Source organism: Rattus norvegicus, chromosome 18 (genome assembly GCF_021556685.1).
Source record: "Rattus norvegicus strain SHRSP/BbbUtx chromosome 18, alternate assembly SHRSP_T2T, whole genome shotgun sequence".
Classification (NCBI taxonomy): domain Eukaryota; kingdom Metazoa; phylum Chordata; class Mammalia; order Rodentia; family Muridae; genus Rattus; species Rattus norvegicus.
Genome location: NC_141551.1, coordinates 51,905,791 through 51,925,495, shown reverse-complemented (window position 1 = coordinate 51,925,495; position 19,705 = coordinate 51,905,791). Strand labels below are relative to the sequence as shown.

General features: G+C 43.6%; 1 protein-coding gene across 3 annotated transcripts in view; it reads right to left on the bottom strand.

Moving 5' to 3' along the window:
- Window positions 1-19,705, bottom strand: part of Gramd2b (GRAM domain containing 2B) — a 98,208-nt gene that overhangs the window by 52,510 nt on the left and 25,993 nt on the right. For 2 of the 3 annotated variants that reach the window (NM_001437467.1, NM_001437469.1), the window contains exon 1: window positions 14,463-14,673. In NM_001437467.1, coding sequence (NP_001424396.1) covers window positions 14,463-14,545 — 83 coding nt within the window. In that variant the 5' untranslated portion in view covers window positions 14,546-14,673. 3 annotated transcript variants of the gene reach the window in all.

Sequence of the window (19,705 nt, the reverse complement as noted above, 5' to 3'; positions counted from 1 at the left end):
TGACATACTTTCCTTATGAACTTGACACCTGGGTCCTTCAGTGTTTGGGTGGCAGCTCATCACCCTGTCACCTCTATGTGATATCACAGAAATCACTTCCCATCACTAGGGTTCAGATTGCACCCTGTGGTGATCCTCCATCAACATGATGCCTCTAAACGCCTCAACTGTTTGCCTGTGATCACGGTCTCCCACCAGTGCCTACCCCTCGCTGCTCTCACCTTCTGTGTGTTAACCCTCAGAGGCAGACCCCTGCCCTTGACCGTTCTGTGTGTTTTCTGTCCAGGATGCCTTCTGGACTTGGCTTACTTTCTAAGGTAGCTTGGATTACCTATGAGGTCAAGTCGTGCCACTCCTGACACCCACTCAGCACACCGTGTTCCTGCTGACTAGAGCAGGCCAGTCTTCACGTCATAATCCCTGGGGCTGGAGAGATGGCTCAATGGTTAAAGAGTACTGAATGCTCTCCCAGAGGTCCCGAGCTCAGTTCCTAGCAAACCATATGGTGGCTCACAACCATCTATAGGGGGATCTGATGCCCTCTTCTGTTGTTTCTGAAGAGAGCAACAGGGTACTCATATACATAACGTAAGTAAATTCTTTTAGAAAAGTCATAATCCCTTATTCCTCATAATCTAGTCCTGACTGTGGATTAGGTCTTTCCTGCCCAGTGAACAGTCAGTACTTCCCTGTTATCCTCTCCTTCCATACCCCAAGCTCAAGTCCTACCCAGCCACGGCTGGCTCACGTCTCAGGGTCAGTGGGTCTCAACCTTCCTAATGCCGAGACCCTTCAATACAGCTCCTTATGATGTGGTGCTCCCCCCACCCATGAAATCATTTTTATTGCTACTTCATTACTGCAATTTTGCTACCGTTATGAATGGTAACGTAAAATACTTTTGGAGAGAGAGGTTCTTTGAGGGGGTCTCGACCCACAGGTTGAGAACCAGTGCTGTAGGTGACGGGGCCATCTTAGAACTAAGAAAGGGAAGCCTGAGGTTTGAGGACAATAGCCGTGTGTCTTCTCCTGACCCACAGTTGCTCTATCAGCACCAAGGGCATCTGTTCACTCCTCCTGCTTCAGAAGGTAAAGTCTCTCTCTAAATCATGTCCAAGGCCATCCCTGACACCCCATGGTGTGTTCTTCCAGTTATGGGTTATATACTTTCTCTTCTGCCGCTCTGCTGGCTCTTCTGCCCTGGTTTACTGGCTCACAAGTGTAGCTGGTGATCTTCTCCTTCCTTCACCTATCCGTCCTGCCTCCCGAAGCTGCAGACTATACATGCTGACCCTGCTTCCCTCCTTTTCCATCGCCCAGAGCATGAAAGCTTGGACCATAGGCCTATCGTTTCACTTGACTCTCTCAGGTGAGTTTTCTATCCCTAAATGACAAGGGATATCTTCTGTAGTCTTGGGCATTTGGATACCTGGTCCCCAGTTGGCCGTGCTGTTTAGGGAGGGTTAGGTGGTGCATCCTGGGGGCTGGCTTTGAGATTAAAAGGCTTTGCTTGCTTCCACTTTGCTCTCTCTGCTTTGTGCTTTCCAGCTCCCCTTTCATGAAATCTAATCCTTCCTTCTATAAATTGCCTTGATCACGGTGTCTTGTCACAGCCACGGAAAAGTGAGCGATACATCATCACCTTGGAATCTCTCTTCCTTGTTTGCTGTTTTCATAGAGCCGGTGCATTTTGTCTTGTTTGATTTCCTGTTTGTTGGTGTTTTCTGCTTTGCTGTTTATTCCCCTGTACTTTTGTGGCCTCTGCCATCATATGCCTGCCAACCTCCGCATGCCAACCTCCACATGCTAACCTCCACATGCCAATCTCCACATGCCAACCTCCACATGCCAACCTCCACATGCTAACCTCCACATGCCAATCTCCACATGCCAACCTCCACATGCTAACCTCCACATGCCAACACAGGCTCGCTCCGCTTTCTAGTTCCTACTCTGATTCATTCAAAAAGTCCAACTTGATTTTAACTACCACCTGAAGGTTGGCAAATCCCAAATCTATCTTTTGGCTCTAACATCCATCACACTGAATTTTTATAAATAGGAACTCACATCTTTAAAAAGTCTTCCTTCCTTCCTCCATCAATCCAATCCATCACTCTTTTAAGAGGTACTATGTACACACACACACACACACACACACACACACACACACACACACACACACAATTCTTCAGCCATAAGAAGAATGAAAGTCTGTCATTTACAACAACATGGATTAGCACTGGAGACTTTTATGTGCAGAAAGACACAATACTTAACTCAGGTCAAATCTAAAAAGTTCATCAAAGAACCTAAGGGAATAGTGGCTGTTACCAGAGGTTGGAGAGATCAGGGAAGAGGGAGGGATAGAGAAGGTTGGCTGTCCTTCAATACGAAGTTGCAGCTAGAGACAGGTGAGAAGATCTGGTGTCCTAATGTAATAGTACAGTGACTACAGAGAATAAGAATGAGCTACATTTTCAAAATGCTAGAAGAAAAATTCTAAACGTTTACAGATATACTTATGTTTACCTTAAAAGTTTACCTTCTTTTATATGTATGAGTGTGTGCCTGCATGAATGTCTGTGTACCACATGGGTACAATACCCAAGAAGGCCAGAAGAGGGTGTCAGATGCCTTGGAGGTAGGGTTACAGCTCCACTGATCTGGAGATCACTGTGTTCAACCTGATTTAAGAATTATACAAAGTACATGTATACTGAAACATCACATGCTATGCTGTAATACATATGTTTTATGGATATTAAAATTTAATAAATTTAGTTTACAATTTATATTGATTTCTGCCTTAATGCCCTTGCAGACTGGGTCTATAACATATTATACTGCCTAACAATATTGGTTCTTTAAAAACAGTCAATTATTGATGCAAGTGTTTTAAAGACCACAAGTAAACTAAACACAAGTATAATGATCGAATGGACAGCTGTGAATGGATCCATACTATTTCCCAAGTTTCACTTCTGAGGAAAGAGCTTCTTCATCTTGTTCTGTATTCCTCAGACTCCACGAACAATTATTTTCAGCGTACTGGAAATGCTCGAGGCATTGCCGACAATGAACTTGGTCCTGACTTGTTTTATAGGCTTATAGGCTCATTCAGGCGTTTCCGCCACGACACCATGGCAACAAGGGGTCATGGGAACACAAGTGAAAGCTGATCCAGAGTTACAGAGCGTAGGGTAGTCTAGCTTTGTGCCAGCGGGAGTCCCTTCTTAAACACGTGTGAGTTTACTTAAGGGAAGAAATACAAGGATTAATCAAGATGCAGGCAAGTAAAGATCTTCATTAAAAAAAAAAGCTGGTTCCTGTTTGTTCAGGCTAATAGAATTCTCTACACAAAGGCACCAAAGAGTTCTAAGTAGGTCAGTTTCTTCAAAGACCAGTACTCCTTAGGCTGGCAAGGCTCTAATGAGCCAGGCCATTCCTCTATTAAGTAGGAAACTGAAGGCCAGAGGAGAATGGTTCCTCTTAAGTGTCAAAGTGTTGGCTGCAGAGCCAAAGTTGGATGCAAAGCAAAGGTCAAAGCAGGGAAGGGAACGCAGGCTAACAGGGCTCCAGGTTCGCTTCCCATTCTCCCTGCTCAGGGGCACCCCTAAGTGCACATCAAAAATATACATTTGAGGGAACAGTAGTATGGCTCAGTGGGTAAAGATGCTTGCTGCCAAGCCTGTATGACATGAGTTCAAATCCAGAGGCCCCACATGATGGAATGAGAGAACCGAGTCCTACAAATTTTCCTCTGACATCCACAAGTGCTATAATATGTACATGTGCTTGTGAGTGCACACATCTCACCTCTCTCTCTCTCTCTCTCTCTCTCTCTCTCTCTCTCTCTCTCTCCCGGATTATATTATTATTCTGGTCATTTATTTCCTGTGTGAGTGTGTTTTGCCTGCTGGTATGTCTGTGCACCATATGCCTGCCTGGCACCCACAGAGGTTAGAAGGTTCAGGATCCCTGGAAATTAGAGTTGCAGATAGTTGTGGGTGCTGGGAACTGAACACAGGGCCTCTGCTAGAGAAGAAGGTGCTCTTAGATGCTGAGCCACCTCCCTGAGCCCGGAGCCCAGCAACTGGCCGGTTCCAGAGACTCTGTCTCTCCCTCCCCAACACCGGCATCCCAGGTCTCCTCTGCGACACTTGGTGTCCATGTGAGTGCGGTTATCTGAACTCAGGTCACCCTACTTGGGTTTCATTGCTGTGCAGAGACGCCATGACCACAGCGACTCTTATAAAGGCAAACATTTGATTGGGGCTGGCTTATAGGTTCAGAGGTTTAGTCCACTAGCACCATGGCGGGAAACATGGCGGCATGCAGGCAGACATGGTGCTAGAGAAGGAGCTGAAAGATCTACATCAGGACGGACATACACCAGAAAGAGAGAACAACACTGGGCTTGGCTTGAGCATCTGAGACCTCAAAGCCCACGCCCAGTGGCACATTTTTCCCAATAAGACCACACCTCCTAACAGTGCCACTCCCTAGAAGCCTAAGGGGACCACTTTTTATTCAAATCACCACAAAGGTTCTCATGACCTTTAGGGCAAGTACAATGGATCCGGGACAAATGGATACATCACCAAGCTCCTAGAAATGATGCTAAGGCTCTATCAGCACTTATCAGAGTATTGCCAAAGCAATGAAAACCATTTTAGGACTGAGTAGCAATCATAAAAATTTACTGTTTTCAGGAGGACAGTAAGCAGTAATTCTAGATCTGGATATGCAGAAATTGTTGAGTGTTGCCAGAAACTCTCTTGCTATTTTTGTAGTCACTGCTTGCATTTGCTCTTACTTACAGAAAAGTTTAAAGGTATTTAAACGGTTCTTGTCACTTTATTCACCAAAATTGGCTTCAAACAACTTTAGGCTGTTTCCAAAACTCAAATTCACTCTCAAAAGTAAAGGACTTGGCAACCCTGTGGCTATTCAATCAGGCTTGGAAAGTAACACTGCAAGAGGGAATTTCAAAAGATTTTGGGAAGCTGCAGCATTCTTGGTCAAGTTCTTGGGTTCCGTTGGTGTCTGTTTTAAAACAGATGATATTCACATGCCTTCCAAACAAACCAGTCACAGCCCTCTACAGAAAGATTCCAGATTGTTGCACGAAGAAGCAAACTAAGGGATTTATTTATTTTGTTGAGATAGGAACTCATTAGGTAGCCCTGGCTGTCCTGGAACTTGCTACATAAACCAGGCTGGCCTTGAAGTCACAGATATCTGACTGGCTGTTCCTCTGGAGTGCTGGGATTAAAGGCGTATGCCATTATGCCTGGCTCCAACTATGGGAGTTCAAATAGGGGATTTATGCATAATTGATGTGTGCGTCATAAAGTAAAGCAGCAACAGAAACATACTCCCTTCTCTTCTGTCAGGACAGAGTGCAGGCAGATCTCTGTGAGCTGGGCTAGCCTGGTCTACAGAGGGAGTTCCAAGACACCCAAGGTTATTAGAGAGACTCTGTCTCAAAAACAAACACCAAACGAAAGAGAATGAACTGAAGTCTGGACTGCTCGGCTGGGAGCCTCTCCTCCCACTGAGCTCAGAACATCCACTAGCTAAGAGCATGACGCAGTTGCGGTCTGCTGGTTTTGGACAGTGCAGTCACTGTAGGTAAATAACTATGCTGCAAAAAACTCGGAAACAGTGTGATAGGAGAGTAATGCCTGCCACTTACTAAGCTCTGCTCTTCAGACAGTGAAAGACTTTTATCTGGTCATATGCCACATAAAAGTGTTTTGGTCCATGAAATACTGTATGTATAGTGCAGTGGCCTGTAAGACTATGAAGGATCTGGAGGGTTCTGGAGATGTCTCGGTTATAGCACTTGCGCTCAAACACAAGGTCTGGAGTTCAGATCCTTAGAACGCACGGAAATGCTGGGAAAGCACGGTGGCCAGCCTGTAACTCCAGCCTTGGAGGGCAGAGACAGGCTCCTTGGAGCAGTCTGCCTAGAAGACTAGCAATATCAGTGAGCTCTGGGTTTCACAGAGACCTGCCTGTTAGATAAGACGCAAGAATGATTGGTGAGGTTGATTCCAGACATCAACTTTGAACCTCCAAATGCTTGGGGCACCCATGTGAGTGTGCACCCACTCACCAGCGTTCACACACTCAAAAATATGCACAACACACACCCAACATGAGAATGGGAAAAGGAGGGAAATGTTATAATGAATTAAAATAATTCCTACCGAATAATTAAAATAATTCTACAACACCACAGCATTATAACATGGTATTGTGATACGCTATATGTTTATGGTGATGATGTCGGTGCAAAGAAATTAATTTAGGGCCAACTGTATAAAGACAGAGCAATACTATTATAAGGTACATACTATTTGATAATGAAAACAAAGTTTAAAAAATATTTACTGTTATGCTCTTTGTTCTCTCCAAATTTACTCTCTATTAAAAAAAGATTACTGTCAAGATGACAGGTTACATTTTCTGTGTTCAGCAAGTCCCTAGATTGCATCACTTTCTCTTGTGCTGAATTGAATCTCTTACTGTCTCCTTCGCCAAGGCCCCAAGGGGTAACAGATTAGACCATTACAAGAACAACCAAGTGGCCTTAGTGTACAGCAGTCTGGTACAAGTACAGTCTCTGATGTTTCCCCCAAGGTGGAGTCGCCCGACGGTCCGCTTCTCACAATGAACTCCTACCAAGGCACAACACAAGACTGTTACGTCCATTTGAAATTCAACATTCTTGATTCTGACCTGGCATGACAGTCGACTAAAAACATTTGCTTTATCCTATTAGAAGAAGTAGGATATGCCTGAGGTTATGCAAACGGATCAATCAGAAAGGCATCGGAGCACCTTCCATTGGATTTAAGACGAGCAGAAAACTTGGATTCACGAGAGGAAGGCTCAATGCCAGGAATCAGGGGTGTGAGGACCAGGTGTCCTGGGTAAGAGCACAGGGTGACGGGTGTCATAAAAACCAATCGTTACTATTGAAAGAAGTTGGGTGTCCCGAATGGGGCACAGGTGCATTTCTGCATAGAAAATGGGAAACCAAAAACCTTCAAAGACTCCTCAGGGCCACAGAACAGAGATAGTTGTATGCTCCTGGGAGAATTTAAACCTTCTGATTTCTGACAATTTACTTACTCTGTGTTACATCTTTCTTCCAACCTCTCCTCATCGTATATTCCGGACCCTTGGCAATGACCAACAGAGCTACAGTTTCTGAACCACTGAGCAACATCAGCCCTAGGCCAAGTGCACTTACGATCTCCACTTTAAAGTGAGTTGATAGAACACAGGTGACTCACCGAGACTCAGCCCTTTGTGGATTGTGGAATTGGGCTTCTTAATGTCCCTTGTTCAAGATCCCGACAATCCCGACAGAAAGAAGCTGTGATACAAACTCACTCACCCTCACTTTGGCTGACAGACTATTAAAACTGAGCGAAAAGCGATGGAATTTCCTTGGAATCTCGGGCTGGCAGGTTTCTGAGCCCCAGGGCAGACATGAGGGGACCTTGTCTCCCAGAAAGATGTTCAGTTTTCAGATCAGCACGCAGGAGACAACTGCGAGCCCTCAGGGGTCAGTGATGAATAGGGTCCCCTTTGACCCAGATAGCTTAGTTATGCAGAGCTCTGAACCTCCTGCACTTGGAGGAGAGCTGGGGTCCTTTATCTCTCTTCCCATGGTGGCACATCTCCCTTTCTTGGCTTTTCACTCTCAGCCTGGCTTACTGAGGAGGGCTGGCTGAGTCTGGCTTGTCAGCTCTATCAATCAATAGGCTCTGATCCCAATTGAAGTAACAATTCTTTGTCCTCACACCCTTCCCCCAGCAAGAAATGCAAACCAGGGTATACAAGCATGTAAAACAGGCCTACAAATAAAAGTTATTGATCATAAAGCATAAGGAAACGTATTTAAGACAGTTTTGTTATAATTTTACTATTTCTTAATGATGATTGTGCTCCACTGTTTTAATATAAAGAATTAAATTCTTATTGAATATTTGACATAAATACTACAAGTCGAGGAACATCTTTCAGAGTTGATAGACATTTTGACTTAGTAATCATCAATGCGGAGAATGTTCCCTGGCATAAATTCAGCAGAAGTATGTTTGGGAACATTTCAGACATTGTTGGAAACGCTCTTTAATCCTGAACCGAATTTTGCTTAACATGCATTGCCCTTAGAGGCCAGAAGAGGGCGTCAGTTCCTCCTGGAACTGAAGCTTCCGTATGTGTGCGGGGAATCTGAACACCAGGCCTCCAACAGCGCAGCCAGCGCTCTTGATACCTGGGCCATCTCTCCAGTTTGTTAATATATGCTTTTCTTTTCAGTGAGAATCAAGTCAGCAATTTAAAAATCAAGTATTCTAACATTACAATTCAAAGATGCATTGATGTGATACATGCCAGGCAACAATGATAGGAAAATATTAAAAAGTCTCTGCTTTTCATAATCGAACCATTGTGTTACTTTAAGAGCAAAAACTTCACGCAGCGGAAACACCACACTTCGTAGCAATACCAGTCTCGGATCTGAGCTGGCGTTCCAGGCAGTGTTCGTTGGCATGGTGCGGTGAGAACAACACGTAACACTACAAAGTATGTGCGCTCTGTGTTCAGAACGAGGGCGGCAGAGAAACCCACACTGTAACACAGCGAGGAACACCTCAGGTTCATTACGTGTTTGATTTTGAAATAACTCTGGCCATTTCTTTCAGAAACCTGTGACTGTTGCCAATTGTTTTCGAATCCCATATTCAGTAATTTGTTCCGTATGTCCATTGTGCCCCACAGTGTAAAAAGCCAGGCTCCCGGAGGTAGGAAGTCCCATATCCCAGCCCTGGTTCCCTGGCGCCTGAGTCCCTAAGCACCTTCTGCACCATCTGGATAGACCTGCAATTTCTTGCTATACTAATCCGGCCATAGAGCTGGTTTGGCTCATTATGGATATTTTCAAACATTTCAAACCAGAACACTTGTATCTTTATCATTCCCATGTCTCCACCACTGAATGGCTGTACTGGAGCACACTTTTGTACTTTTTTAAATATACTATAATGTTTAACTCTGACTCCGATGCTTATACTAGCAACTGGACTGGGGTGTCGAATTTGCTGGAGATGAACGCACTCACACAGACAGACACACAAAATGCACATGTATGTGGGCAGAAGGGTTAGAGATAATAGGTTCTTGCACTGAGTGGGAACTCTCAAAAGTCAAGAACAGGCATGAAAGAACTAAGGGTAACTTGGTTAGGGGCTGCCTTTCTTCTCTTGTTTCCAGTTCCAGGCTACTTCCTCACTGTTTACCTTGACACTAATGAGCCACACCCAAGTATTATCTTAGGTAGCTTTCAAAAGGTTAACAGGTTCATGAGGTAGCCCAGAGGGTAAAGCCCAATGTCAAGTCTCACGATTTGTTGATCCAGGACCCAGAGAAACTCCTGAAGGTTTCCATCTCTCTCTCTCTCTCTCTCTCTCTCTCTCTCTCTCTCTCTCTCACATACACACACACACACACACACACACACACACACACACACACACACACACACACACACGTATTTCACAACCATCTGTAACTCCATTTTTAGGGAGTCCGAGGTCCTCTTTTGGCCTCTGAAAGCCCAAAGTTGTAAGTGAAGAAAATTTTGAGTTAATTTCTAGAGATAAAAGAGAAGAGAAAAGTAAATAAATAAGAAGCAGAGGTGAGGAGAGGGAGCCAGACGGAGATAACTCAACTCCTATTTCTTCTTCATATGAGTTCTTCTTTTGGTTTTACAAGAATATTTTTACAATTTAATTTCTCTAGTATTATTTCTAGCTGGGCTTCAAAGAGGCTATTCACGTAGCCTTTTGCTCAGCTAACATTACCTCTAGTGTTTAATTAATAGTTTAAAAGTATTTATTTTATGAGTTTGAGTGTCTTGTTTGCATGTATGCAATTGTACTGTGTGTGCGTAAGGTGCCTGTGGAGACCAGAAGAGGGCGTCCATCAGACTTCTTGGGACTGGAGTTATGGTTGTGAGGTACCATGCAGGTGCTGGGAACCAAACCTGCATTCTCTGCAAGTCAGTGCTCTTAACCACTGAGAGATCTCTCCAGCCTCCTTAATCAATATTTTAAAGATTTATTTATTTATTTTATGCATACGAATACACTGTAGTGTCTTCAGACACACCAGAAGAGGGCATTGGACCCCATTACATATGGTTGTGAGCCACCATGTGGTTGCTGGGAATTGAACTCAGGACCTCTGGAAGAGCAGTCAGTGCTCTTAACCAATAAGCCATCTCTCCAGCCCCTTAGTCAATATTTTAAAATGACTAATTAATTATCATTACATATATTTATGGGCATATATTGCATATAAACACATTTAAAACATGGAATGAGTAAATCAAACTAACATTTAACATCTCACCTAACATTTTTTAAGGATGAGACATTTGATACTGTCCTGCTTTGAAATATATAATTATTTTAGTCCCTTTAGTTACTCTTCTACCTAACACATCTCACATGTATTCTTGTCATCTATTTGAAACCTCTTTATTACAAGTTACACTCAGTGTGTGTGTGTGTGTGTGTGTGTGTGTGTGTGTGTGTGTGTGTGTGGTGTGGTGTGGTGTGTGCCGTGGTGTGGTGTGTGCCCCACACACATGTATGGAGGCCAGAGGGCAACTTCTGGAAGTCAGTCATCTTGTTCTGCTACGTGGGACTCAGGAATCAAACCCAGCTTGTCAGCTGACTGACGCTCTGAGCCATCCTGTCAGCCCTGAAACTCTGAGGTCTGAGCACTCCCACTCCTTCCCACTTCATACTCAGGCAAACTATCATCCTGCTCCTGTGACGTCAGGCAGTATTTGTCATTCCAAGCTTCATTTATTTCACTTCACCTAATGTCTTCTTGGTTTATTCATGTCCTAAATCTCAGGACTTCCTTCTCCCCTTGATGTCAAATGACACCCCCATACCACATTCTCTACTATGCAGACCGATTATATTTTCTTCATCTCTTTATTCACTAATGGGTAAAGACTCATTCTATAGCTTTGCTATGTGAATAATTCTGGGATGAACATGGGAGTGCTACATGTTACCTCTTTAATACGGGCCTGCTGGTATGACTGGCTCACTAAAAGTGGTGACTAGTACTAGAAAAGGAGGTTGAGACGGTCTGTGTGTGTCCAGAATTAGAGGGACCTCAAACCCTGGCAGAAGACTCTGTGTTTTAGAGTAGGCTATGAAGAGATACTCTGGTGTATAAATTCTGGAGCAAGGACCAGGGACAAATCACCATCCGGTGTTTATCTCTCTCGAGATACTGGCTTGAATCTGAGCTGCTTTTGTATTAATCCTTCTCAGCCTCTCAGAGCTTCAATGCTTTTATTTGTACAGTGGAGATACAATGTTGCCTGTCTCCCCCTATGTGCAAGGGAATGTGAAGTTTTGAGCATCTTCCCTCTCACATAGCAAGCATTCTTAACAATGCCAACTATTATTAAGAGGGGGGCTGGTTCTGGTGGCTGCAGTTACGGTCCCATTCTAATTTTTTTTTCTTTTTTTCTTTTTTCTTTTTTTTTCCGGAGCTGGGGACCGAACCCAGGGCCTTGCGCTTGCTAGGCAAACGCTCTACCACTAAGCTAAATCCCCAACCCCTACGGTCCCATTCTAATACTTCCCATCCATGTTTACTGAGATACCTGGAAACCCACAAACCCTTATGTTTGTAAGCATAAACATCTGGCAAGCTAAAAGCTTTCCACATGACATTCTCACGCTGGTACACTCACAACAGCATTCCCTCTTTAGGTACCTCTTATCCTGACACCAGAGCAAGGGTCAAAGAGCTCAAAAGAAAATGTAGATGGAAGGCTTAGACAATTCTACCTTGTAGGGAAAAATAAGTTAGCAAATTTTGCAACAGTTTACCAAAGACGGCAGTAGGCATATATCGTAGCTACAGGGATCGGTTAGAGATGAAACTTTGTATGGTATCTTGTCCGTTTAATGTGGCAATGGCCACATTTGTGCCTAGGCCATCCCACAGTTCTTTCAAGTTCCTGAAGGACAGATGCAGAAACACATTTCTCCTTGAACTGATCACTAGGATTGTACAAGTAGGTACTGCAGTATTTGTTGAACTGAAACCAATTTGTGAAATGGATGATTCCAAATGAAATGTATCAGAGCTATGGGCGTCAGTATCTCTCCCTTATGTCAAGCTTTGAAGGAACAAAACTTGTATCAATAGGACACAAGGATTCCAAAGCTTGACAGCTGTTGGGTAGACTTGAGTCATCCTTCTTTCTATAACTGGAAGTAGATTACTTGGGTCTCAGAGTAGGAGTTTCAAGACCCTGGTTGTCTAGTCCTGCTTCTGACCCTCAGAGCTGCAGTCACAGACACTGTCTATAACACAGTAAAAAGACTAACCATGCTGAGTCTTCTTCAGAGAAATAAAATATGTAGAAAGTAGACGAAGAGCAAAGGAAAGTGGTATTATTTAAAAGGCCATCTTTTTCTTAAATGTTTTTGTCTTTTGAGCCAGGGTCTTTCTATGTAACCCTGGTTGTCCTGAAACTTGTTATGTAGATGAGATTGGCCTTAAACTCATAAAGAGTGTCCTGCTTCTGCCTCTCAACTGCTAGGATTGAAGGCGTGTGCCATCATACCCGGTCATAGATCTGAATTATTGTTATACAGTTGGATTTTATTCGGGGGTAAGAAAAAAATGTTTTTATGGGAGTTTTACTTCTGGCAACACTTTCCCTTCCTTATAACGAGTGGGAAATACACCACTTCTCGACCTTTGGGTAAGACCAAGTAAACGACGAAGAACATTAGCTTAAGATGCCAGACACTGGACGGCAAAGAGCTGTCAGAGGGCCAGAGACCCAGGAGAGAGTATGGCCACAGCCTTGAAAGCACGGATCAAAGCAACTGACAAGTATCTTTTTCCCACCTTTTCATGTAAACTCAACTGACAGTGGTTCTCACCCTTCCTAGTGCTGAGAGCCTTTAATACAGTTCCTCAGGTTGGGGTGAACCCAACCACAAAATTATTGTGTTGCTACTTCATAACTATAATTTAGTTATAGTTAAGAATCAGAATGTAAATATCTGTTTTTTCATTGTTTTAGGCCACCTCTATGAAAGGGTCCTTGGACCCCTAAATGAGTGATGACCCATAGGTTGAGAAATGTAATCTAGAGTCTGGAGTCTTGTATGCAACCCTCATGTGAAACAAAGCAGTGACCCACAAGCAAAACAATAACAAAATGGAACAATGGTAATAGAGACTGAGCCTTTACTATTAGAAATTGCCACTGAGAGGAGTATCAATAAAACATTGTAGGCTCTCTAACAACTTAATACCATGAAAGAAAACCAGGCTTATTTAGGTAGTGATTGTGCCATGGGTTAATGTTTCAGTGACGTGGACAGAGCAAATCAGCAATTAGTCAAAGATTTTTTTCTTTTAAAAAAGAAGAACAAGAATAACAATTGTTTAAAAACTACACCTCTGGGCTATTAAGTGGGTGCTCAGAGTAGCACAAGAAAGAAGAGAGTTTCCTTATAGGAGTAAGTCCTGGTGATGGGAAAATTTGTTTTCTGTTTGAAGAGTTTATAGGTCAGATAATGGGAAAATCTAATAGACACATAAATGCTTTAAGAGGACAGACACAGCCATGTATAAAGTGTTTGTCTTAGTATATATCTCAGTGTTTCTCCACAACACTGTAAATGGCGGCGGCGGCGGTGGTGGTGGTGTTATGTGTGTGTGTGTAAGGGCACAGACTTTGAGGGAAAGATAAAGCACACTTGTTTCCAACTCCTCTCATAAGTAGAAACAGTGAGGAGAACCAACCACGAGCTCTGAATCAAATAAAATACACATTATTGCGAAAGCAATCAGGAGATGACATCCAATAACCAAAGACGCCTGGATTTCCCCAGATGTCATTCAGAAATAGAAGCACTGAAGCAAAGTTTAGCACGGACTTTTGACATGACTCCAAGATTGGAGGAGTTTCTCTAAATCTCCTTGGGAATTAGAAAACATCAACTATAATTTCAGATCCAATAATTCTCATCACCACCGGATTTCAGGATAGACAATGCATTCTTCAGTGAGGAGAGGAAGGGAGGAGACAGGAAGGGAGAGCGGGAAAGAAAGAGCTGAAGACGAAGGGAGAGAGGGAGGGACAGACGGACACAGGCACAGACAGACAGAGAAAGAGAGAGAGAAAGAGGGAAGAGGGAGGGAGGGGAGAGAGAGAGAGAGAGAGAGAGAGAGAGAGAGAGAGAGAGAGAGAGAGAACGAATATGATTAAGATATGTATAAGGGCTGTTTCTACAGAAGTTCAGAAAGCCTTTCCCATCAGAACACAGGCTAACAATTCGGTCTGGGCGCGTAGCGTCCGTCCAGCAGAGGTCACTTACTGGGCCGGGCCAACTTTGCCTTCTCTCTTGGTGAGCACTTTGGCTGGCTTGGCGTCCTCCACCTCTTGCTGGAGCTCAGTCATCAGGGCCGCGTCCCGGGAGTACCCCAGGACTCGGCTCCCTATTCGGGGCTCCCGGCTCCCTGTTCTCCTGCACCCTAACGCTGCGCATCCAGGCAGCTGAGCTCCCGGGCCGCCAACATGGACACGTTGGAGCCAGTGCGATTGGTCCGAGCTGGGCTGGGAGAGCCCAGAGGGAGGGAAGGGGAGGGTCGAAGCAAAGTGACAGCCTTTTTCCCCAACCCAGGAGACAGAGGAGGAGCAAATGGAAACCTGTTGAACTCGTCTTTCTGGGAGAGGACGCTAATTGGCCAAGCAGTTGAAACATTTGCCTAACAAGACACAACACTGTAGCCGCCTGCTGTTCTAGGTCCCCTCTCTCTTTCTTTTCAACCCAGTGGGTAATAGGGGAGGGGGTGGGATGGGGGAGTAAGCAAGGGGTAGCAGCGGGCTGCAGTGCAGGAAGTGGCGCGCACTGAGTGGTGAGGGCTCACAACAGTGCCCTACGGGCCGGTCCACTTCCTCGCCAAAATCTGGCACACAGAGTCTTGACTCACTGAAGACCGCCTCCTCTCGGTGCTAACAATAAGAGCCCCTCAGTTTGTCAGGTAGGAACAAAGGGAAAAAGTATTCACCTAGCTGATTCCTTCTAGTTCTTCAGTGGGAAAGAGACGGGAGAGGCAGTGAAACAATCATCGAAACTTCCTTAGCAATTTTGGCGGGGTGTGGTTCGGCTGAATAATAATCCATTACCACGTATACATCTCCCATAGTAGAGGTTGTATTTTTATTTATCCATGGATGACATTTTGGGGGCGCACCCCTCTCCCGCTGTTATGAATGCTGCTGCTATGAACCGGTGTCCAAGTCTGTTCAACTCCCTGCTTCCATTCCTTTGGTTGCTTATCTAAAAGTAGACTTGCTCGGTCACGTGGTGCTCTGCGTTTAACTTTATGCAAAACCATGATCAGGCTGTTTTGTTGCAGGAGTTCGGTGAGTATTCAGGGTAGTTAGCTCAGCTGAGTTAAAGGGCGCTAAAATATTCATTCTTCAGTATCTCTGACTAGAACTTCTGTAAGTGAGGCAGAACCGGGGAAGGTCATAGCAGTAAAGTACCAGAAGGAGTAAATAACCTGCGTTATTTTACTTGCTAAGTTTTTAATTACATCACCAAACAGCTAATTTGTTTTTTTCTTCCAGCGATTGTCTTTTCTAATCGTTTAAACTCTATTATAAGAATTGCAAATATATAACAGCACACACAAAAAGTAATCAGAGCCAAAATCTATACAACTCAGTAAGCATCTCTTCAGATAGAACTGGCATGCTGGCTGGGGGTTAGTGGAGCATGCCCTTAATCCCAGCGCTCAGGAGGCAGAAGCAGACAGAGCTGAGTTCCGGGCCAGCCTGGTCTACAGAGCAAGTTCCAGGCCAGCCAGGGATCCTGTCTTGAACAAAGAATTGGCATTTGGAACAGTAGCTCGGAAACTCCACATTCCACTTTACCCGTTCAGTGTGCAATATGTTTTATGCTCTTATCTGCCACCAAAACCAAGAGACTCCCGACAGAGCTAGAAGACACTCAACTCCCTCTTCTTTGTGTCCTTCCTCCTGCACTCAGTCTTTCTCCATCTCCTAACGCAGACTTCCTTGTTCTCTTTTCCTGTTATACTGTATCCATATGTACATTTGTTTACACACTCACCAATATTATTCCCTTAATCCCACAGATGAGAGAGAACGTGTAGTTTCTTTTTTTCTGAGATTGTATGTCTTTGCTTAATTTTGTACATTCTAACGTCATCCATTTTTCTACCATTTTTAAACTTCATTTTACTTTAGAACTGAATGGTGTGTGTGTATACATATATATATTATTATTTTTTCCGGAGCTGGGGACCGAACCCAGGGCCTTGTGCATGCTAGGCAAGCGCTCTACCGCTGAGCTAAATCCCCAACCCTATATATTATTTTTATGATTCATTAATCCATTAATGGACAATGAGGTTGATTCCAATTCTTTGCTACAGCAAATAAGGCAGCAATTATCAGGAGATGCAAATGTCTCTGAGGTAAGGTATAGGTAAGGCACTATCTGAACATGTCCCCAGGAGAGCAATTGTGATCATGTGGTAGTCCTACTTCTAAATTTTTTTGAGAAATCTCCAAACTGATTTCCACAATGGCTTTATTAATTTGCACCCCCACCGTGACCAATGAATAAGGGTTCTCATTGAATTACTGTACAATAAAATCAAGCACAGTATATAAAACATAGCCTCAGTCAAGCAATAGTAGAGAGACAGAAGATATGGCTTAAGATGTGTTTTTGACTTTGCTCTGACTTTTCGCTGATAAGAAACTCATTACTTTCCTTCTTTCAGGAAAGCTAGCTTTCGGGAAAGCTAAATTATTTTCTAATATCAAAGAAGAATTCTAACCATAGCTTTTCCAGTTACTGAAAAACTTTGGTAGAAAATCTGAACTCCTCATGTATGTATGTATGTTTTATTTATTTATTGGGAGGTAGATGCGTCAAGTCCTTTAGAATATTGGTCAAATGTTGACGTTTATTTAGATTGGTCAGATATACTGCACATCTGTCATAAGCCCAAGGGCAGAGTTCAAAGAATGAGTTTGGAAATTGGAGTAGAGATGTGGTTGCGGTATGTAACCAGATGGTTACCTAATTCATAGTATGTAGCAGGGTGTACATTTATTAGTCAGTGTGACTGCGCATTAGCTGATTCTGTAGGCTGGCGAGGCCACTCGAGGGCTGGTGATACATTTCAGAAGATGCCTGTGAGTTTTCAAGAGGAAAACTGGAGACTCTGTAATAACTTACCCATGCCCAGTATACATGATCAAACTATCCCAGAAACACTTATCAGCCCATTGCTGTTTTCAGTTTCAGTTAGTTATCAGAAGGGGCGGGGGTTGGGAAGACTTTGCCAGAGTTAAGAAAAAAGCTGTGCAGTAACACTGGAGAGCATCCTTCTCAGGCTTAAAGGAAAGTTGTAAGAATCAAAGTTCAGAAATATTACTGGAGGCTAGTCACTCTTGAACACTTTATATTAAATAGGAAAGTCTGGTAGATACACTCTTTACAGTAGAAGAGTATATTGTAGACCTTGGAAGTACCTACTGTAGAGCTTTAAAAATAACAAGACGCAGGGTAGTGCCCGCTTTGGGCTGGTGGTCTTGGGTTCTATAAGAAAGCCAGCTGAGCAAGTCACGGGGAGCAAGCCAGTAAGCAGCATCCCTCCATGGCCTCTGCATCAGCTCCTGCCTCCAAGTTCCTGCCCTGTTTAAGTTCCTGTCCTAACTTCCTTCAATGATCAACAGTGATATGGAAGTGTAAGCCAAATAAATAAACCCCTTTCTTCCTTAAAAATAAAAAAGAAAGAAAGAAATGAAATACAATAAAATCAAAACAAAAGAATGCTTTTTGAACCATTATTTCCCAATGCAGATAATAGTGTATACTGGGACACTGAACCACTTGAGCTTTCTACCTAGAGATGAAACAACCACATTTACTATCTGTGTTGAGAGGAAAGGGCAGAGAGGTATAAAATCCTTGGGCCAGAGGGTAGGTAGTTCAAAACCACCAGCACACACCGGGTCCCATGAGAACAGAAGAGGCCAGGCAAAATCTTTCTCATTTCAATGTTCTTTAAGTTCTGAAGAATTTAAATTACTTTTTGTTTTTAAAGGCAGGATCTAGACCCAGCTAGCCTTGAACTCTTACCACATCCGGCTTGGGTGTGATGTAGAAAACTGGACTCCAGAGCTTTGTGCATGACAGGCAATCACTGTATCAACTGAAGTACACCTTGTCCCTTCTTTCAGTTCTCCTCAAGAATGAAAGAAAGAATGATGCCATATGCTATGGCTTAGATGAGTGTTCCCGGAGCCCATATGTTAAAAGCACATCGCCCAGCTCATGGTAGGATCGGAGAGGGGGTAAATCCTTAGGCATGGGACCTAACAGGATGAAATTAGGTCCCTGGGATGGGGTGTAGTCTCAAAATATCATGACCTGGCTCTTTCTAATTTCTTTCTTTTGTTTTCCAGCTACCAGAAGGTAAGTAGCTTTCTCTGGCGTACTCCCCAACCACACTACATTGCCTCTTCACAACTTCCAAAATAACGAGTGACCAGTACAACTGATTGTGAACTGAAATCTTCAATACTGTGAGCCAAGATTCATCTTTCCTTTTCTGTAAGTTGATTATCTTGGTTATTTTGCTATAGTAATGAGAAGCTAGCATACTACATAAACAATAAATTAAAGTCCACCTCATATTTTAAAAGACATGCCCATCTTCTAAACAGTAAATGTTATTGACCACGGCATGTGATGTGGAAGGCATTTAAGGTCATCCACACTGGCTTTCTGGTGGAATCCAGGCCCTTAGGTCTAGCAATGGGAGGACCTGGTATTTGAACTTAGTTCTTCTAAAGAAGGTCTTAGGTCTTGCTAACTTCTTTTCTTATTTTCTAATGCATATTTAGGTGGGTGTAGATATATATTGAGCATTTCATACATGCCTGTGATAGTTTGTATATGCTTGGCCCAGGGAATGGCACTATTAGAAGGTATGGCCCTATTGGAGTAGGTGTGTCTCTATGGGTGGGCTTTAAGACCCCCATCCTAGCTGCCTGGAAGTCAGTATTCTGCTAGCAGCCTTCAGATGAAGATGTAGAACTCTCAGCTCCTCTTGCACCATGCCTGCCTGGATGCTGCTATGCTCCCACTTTGATGATAATGGACTGAACCTATAAACCAGCCCCAATTAAATGTTGTCCTTATAGGAGTTGCTTTGGCCATAGTGTCTATTCACAGCAGTAAAACCCTAACTAAGAAAATGCCTAATGTTTTGACTAAATTCATTCTCATTCCACCCCCTGTAGCTCTTCTCCTATCCCTCTCCACTGTTCCTTTCCAACAAAATGTGTGTGTGTGTGTGTGTGTGTGTGTGTGTGTGTTTAAAAACCCTATCAGTCTATTTAATGTTGCTCGTGTGCATGGGTGTAGAGCCAGGGGTGGAGCATGGGTAGCCTCTCAGGGGATGCATCCCTAAAGGAAACTAATCTTTCCCCAACAACCATCACTTGCCAATAACTCATCTACACACAGGACATCGTCCCTGTTCCTTCCCTGGTCCGTGCTGGGATTTT